Source organism: Limulus polyphemus, unplaced genomic scaffold, assembly GCF_000517525.1.
Source record: "Limulus polyphemus unplaced genomic scaffold, Limulus_polyphemus-2.1.2 Scaffold5575, whole genome shotgun sequence".
Taxonomy (NCBI): Eukaryota; Metazoa; Arthropoda; class Merostomata; order Xiphosura; family Limulidae; genus Limulus; species Limulus polyphemus.
Window position 1 is genome coordinate 19,031 of NW_013671185.1, and position 5,399 is coordinate 24,429.

General features: G+C 31.5%; 1 protein-coding gene across 1 annotated transcript; it reads right to left on the reverse strand.

Annotated features, from left to right (window-relative positions):
- Positions 1 to 1,709: 1,709 nt before the first annotated feature.
- Positions 1,710 to 5,298, reverse strand: LOC106472745 (28S ribosomal protein S7, mitochondrial-like). The gene has a single exon (XM_013933402.2). It carries the CDS (start codon positions 5,293 to 5,295, stop codon positions 4,603 to 4,605), a length of 693 nt encoding a protein of 230 aa, XP_013788856.1. The 5' UTR covers positions 5,296 to 5,298; the 3' UTR covers positions 1,710 to 4,602.
- Between the last annotated feature and the right edge of the window lie 101 nt (positions 5,299 to 5,399).

Below are 5,399 nucleotides of genomic sequence, written 5' to 3' on the forward strand. Positions count from 1 at the left end.
TGTAGAGACTTGATCAATGAGCTTTGCAGCTCTCTGCTGCAGGCAGACTGTTTGTCGTCGAGTGTATAATGCGCATGCGTAGTTTTTCTTGGGGAACATTCTAACTACACATGCTTATGCAGCAGGTTCTCGGTGAGAAAGCGTAACGGTCGTACGTACAAACAAACAAACAGAATAATAGTATACATAATTCAAATTATGATAACCCATATGCATTTATTACAATTATAACTCATCTGCCATTTATTTGCCCAACCCGTTACATAATCTAAATCCTTTTATAAATCAGTAGCATCCTCTTCACAGCTAGCAACACCCAAGACCTTAATATCATCTGCCGATTTAAGTAATTTATTGACCATTTCTTCATCTATATCATTGATGTAAAACAAAATGAGCAAAGGTCCTAAGACTGAGCCCTCAAGTACCCCACTTGTGAAATTAATCCAGTTTGACTGAACTCCATTTGTAACAACTCTCTGCTTTTTACAAGCCTTCCTGACACTCTCCTTCATTTGTGAAACTGACTGTTACAATCAGGATTTTGAAACGATCCCCATAAGCTAATCACTGTTGACTGATGGGGTAGAGAGGGTTCCTTCAAAGATCTGTATTTTAAAACTGATCAAAATATTCTGGAAGGTCTTTATTGCTATTTTCAACATTCTACACATTATAATTGGTTCAGACCCCCTTTCCATACAGGAATGTAAGCATAACTAATCCCAGAAAACAATTAAATATAATATTTTTATATTTCTACCATTTGTGTATCTATTTTTCTCATTTGTATTTAATATTTTCTTTGGTTTTTGTTTTGCACTGGAAAAAACGGAATACATACCCCTTGAATCCTCCCTTTCAGTATATGGCGAGTTTTTTCTTGTCAGTAAATTGTATAATAGCTAAGAGAGCATGCCCTTGACAAACACACGTGCTCACTCAGTGTGGGCCTGGGTGCAGAGTTTGGCTTTCTTTATATTAATTTATGGAGATTTATTGTCATATCTAAAGTTAGATTTGCCCCAGGAGCACCAGATTTTTTGTTTCAAGTATTAAGGACAGCCTCAGTATAGGTATCTGATGATTTTCTTTCTTCTTTTGTTTTCTTAATGTTTGCCTTAAGCAAATAGTGTTATTTTGTATTATAGATAAATAAGGGTTTTGAGGGAACCATAGTCCTTTCTTTTAATGGTGGAGATTTTACAGTAAAATCCAAGCTTTAATTGGATTTTACTTAGTTTTTTAAGAGCGATTTTAATTTAATAGGGTTATTTCCAGTTTATTTTAGTCTATCTTACAGGGGAGTTACATTTGAACTGGTAAAAACTTTCAAATAAAGTTTATCTCTACCACTCTCATCAGTTTTACACACACGAGGCATTTGCCCAGTTATTTTGTATTGTGTTTTGTTTAAGCATTTTTATCAATTTGGGTACATGTGTGTCACAAACCAGGTTGTAGCAACACTTTCACACCTGATATCCTAGAGCCTCCAGTTCACGGGCCTAACTGCTTACTCTGTTTATCGTTACTTATAATTTGTTTGCTTTGTACATCTATGCATATTTATACTATTCCTAAAATATAGGACTTTTTTTTTACTTTTTTACCTGTTTGTGTAATTTTCTTCCAAATGACTTTTTTTTCCATTGCTTATATTACTGCTACTGCTGAGGTACATCTGCAAGCTGTAAAATACTACAATATAGTGTGAGTTACTGAAACTTTATTAGCTTTTGAGAACATCGATAATCATGTTAACAAAAATCAGGATGTAGTTACAATAGTTAAGTGAATAACATTCGGAGAAGAGCAATAACTGCATAATGAAGTTTGATGTTTTGTTACATAATATATTGTAGTTCCTAATTTTCAGAAAACCAATTCTGAGGTCATGACACAAGATTTATCATTAGAACTGAGACACTGAGTTAAAATTTATTTAAGGTAAGCTAGTTACTAAAAACAGAAAGATCAAACTTATTTGGCTCATTATTATTTAATTAAAGGAGAATAATATAGCTAAATAATACAAGTTTAAAAATTTTAAAATTACTGATAAAATGGAAGACTTACAGAACTAAAGGAAAGCTAGGAAACTGGTTAAAAATATAACTTAAGAAATCAAAACAGCTTATAAGAAAGAGCTGGCTGATAATGTTAATACTAACACCAAGGATTTTGTTGACAACAATAAGATAACGAGTTTTTAAGTGTTCTCTTCTGTTTTTACAAAAGAGATTTCAATAACATTTCTAATGTTAATCCTTTGATGGTAAGTAAAAAGATTAAAACAAGCACAGGACAGCACAATGTTTTTCTCAGGATTTTAAAAGAGGCCAAAGATCAGACCTGCAAACCTATCTTATTTCACTTTTGATAGGTTGACAGACAGTGGGCAGATGCACGAGGACTGGAGAATTGTTAATGTTACTTCTTTCTGGAGTGGTAAGACTTTCCTTGGAAATTAAAGACCAGTTAGTTTTACCTTTCTAGTGGGAAAATTTCTAGAAAGTAAGATAAAAGGTTTGCAAAATCATTTAGTGAAATATATATTAGAGAGAGAGAAGATGGATTAACTAAAGGAAAATACTGCTTTACTAACATGTAACATTATTTTAGTGAGGTTCTTACTTGTTTTCAATATGATGGAGAGGGTGTGGACTTTGTGTACTTAGATTTTCAAGATTTCATAAGTCGCCACACAGAATAATAGATAAGTAAATCACATAAATGGGAGATGGGGAAACTAGTTAACTGGATTGTGGGGAAAGTAGGTGAGAGAAAACAATAATTTATTATTAATGTTCAGTCAAACTAGTCCTTTGTTACTTAATGGGTCAGTGATTTGTGTTATTTAAACATGTTAATAACTCAATTAGTAAATGTTTGCTAATAACATTGAATATTTTGGTATTTTTAGTTGTTTTGAAGATAGTGATGTACTACAGAATGACTACAATAATTTAGAAACTCAAAAAACATTTGGGAAATGACTTTCAATTATATAAGTGTAATGTAATGCATTTGGATTTCCATATATTGAAACAACCATTTAATGGAAGTATTTGCAATACCATGACTGGAGAAAAGAATCTTGACACAGTGTTGCAAGTAGCAAAGTTAGTAGAATTTTAAGAGGTATTAATAAAGTACTGATTAATAATGAAGAAAAAAAAGTTAATACCTCTCTATAGAAATCAGTAGCTACGCCTTACTTGAAACACCATAAGAAAGAACTTACTGGAAAAGAGAGTTCAGAAAAGGGTTACTACGATGGAATAAGTCACCTCTTTATTTTCTCTTGAATGAGAAGTGATCTTATTGAAGCTTACAAGATTATCCAGGGATCAAATGGATAAAACCCTCTGATTTATTTATTCCAACTTTTAAACATAACAGTATAAGACATTTGATTTGGAAATGATGGGCTAAGTTCAAATTAAGGCAATTTTATTTTTCTAATAAAATGACTAGCTTTTGGAATAAAATTTCAACAGTAGTAGTCAAGAGAATATAAGGGAGGAATATATTCATTCCTGAAAAAATAAAGGATGGGTTTCATTTTTACTTTTTCTTTTGAGGATCAAATGGTGCCTTGTTGACTATAGGTTATGAGAACATTTGGTATCCTTTAACAGTGAATACTGTGTATTTTTGAGTTTTGTTTCTACAACAAAAACCTTTAAAATCTAAATTTTTAAGAGGCTTCTTCAGCCTATTGTATATATGTATATTAGGAACATCAATTCATACTGTTTTTAAATTATAATTTGAGTGATAAATACAACTTACTTTTAGTAAAAGAAACCTTCTGTTATTTACTAAATAGAATCAGCAAGAAAAATTCACATGTTCTTTAGCTCAATCTAATAATAATGAAAAATCTCTTATGCTGAAACAAAGCTTTGTCAGAACATTAAAATTCTTGAACAGTATAAATATAGGTGTACACTTATTGCAACGTATCTGAATAAATGTTGAGAAAGCTCAATATTCAATGGTACACAGCACAGAATTTTAAGCATAACACACTACTTTTAAAATTACATAAAGCCTTTCAGTTGAACAAACACAAAAAACTACAAATACATTATTCAGAAAAATACCTTAATTTTCATTTATATTTAAAAAGTTACAAATTTTTCTTTCTGAGTAGAAACTGTCTATCCCTGTGTTGATTCTAAGCCATAGCTATTAAATAGTATTCAACAAACTAAGTAAAGAATTCATTGTAAAAGATTATAACAAATTTCATGTTTCTTTCTCTATCCTCTTCAATATTCATAATTTTAATAACTATGCTATAGCTTCTTGCAAACATATTTTTATTTTATCTTTTAACATTCATAAAATTTGGGTAATTTGCATTATTTCACCATTATTATTCTCTTCTGTAAACACTACAAAACTAAAGGTTAAGTTTAGGTGAAAGTATATAAACATTGACTTTAGTTCAATATATCAGATAAATCCTTATGACACTAATAACATACTTCCTAAATGTACAGTGAAAATAATATATATACAAAGTGAAAAGATCTGAATGCATCAGTAACATCTTTTATTTACTTTATAATTACGTCCTAGAACAAAAGTTTAAGACCATCGGTAGTGAGCAAAAGCCTTATTAGCTTCACACTGCTTATGAAGATCTTGTTTTTGTTTGACCACGCGACCTTGATTATGAAAAGCATCTAAAATCTCTTTAGACAGTTGCTCTGGAAAGTGAACTGTTCTTTCCTTGTTTTTTCCCGCTTCGATAAGCCACTTCATTGCTATAAAAGTCGACTGCTTTGGAGTCACAGGAACAGGTACCTGGTATGTCATGCCTCCTCTCTTGATGGGTGTCAATATAATAATTGGTTTGCAGTTTTCTAGTGCACGATGAAAAATGTTTCTGGGAGATAATTCTATATTTAGTTTACTTTCTGCACTGGATGCATGAAACTTTGCAAGTTGTGTTCTTTTTATCGCTACAAATGTTTCTTCTACAAGCTCTCGAGCAAGCTTTTTCTGACCTTTCCTCATAACTATATTAGTAAAGTGATTTATAACAGAATCTCGAAAAAGGGAACTCGACAAATCGTTAGGTGCTGCCTTCACTGGAGAAAACGCTAATTCCTTCATAACACCTTCTTTTTGTAGCTCTTCGAGGTCATTCTTTTTAGGTACTGCATCAATAAACGTTGCTGGATATCTGCCATGTCGAACTTGAATTTTCTGTAAAATCATGCGTTTATACGGTTTACTAATGCAATCAATCATCGATCCCAACTTATACGCCGCCATTTTAATCACACCTAAATGTTTCACAGATGGCAGTAAAAAGCAAGAAATATATTGATAACACATTCCTGCGAATTTATACTTCATAAATAACGGATTTTTCCATA

Bases quoted from the DNA above. Each gene is read 5' to 3' on its own strand.
- LOC106472745 (XM_013933402.2), bottom strand. From the start codon at position 5,295: ATGGCGGCGTATAAGTTGGGATCGATGATTGATTGCATTAGTAAACCG.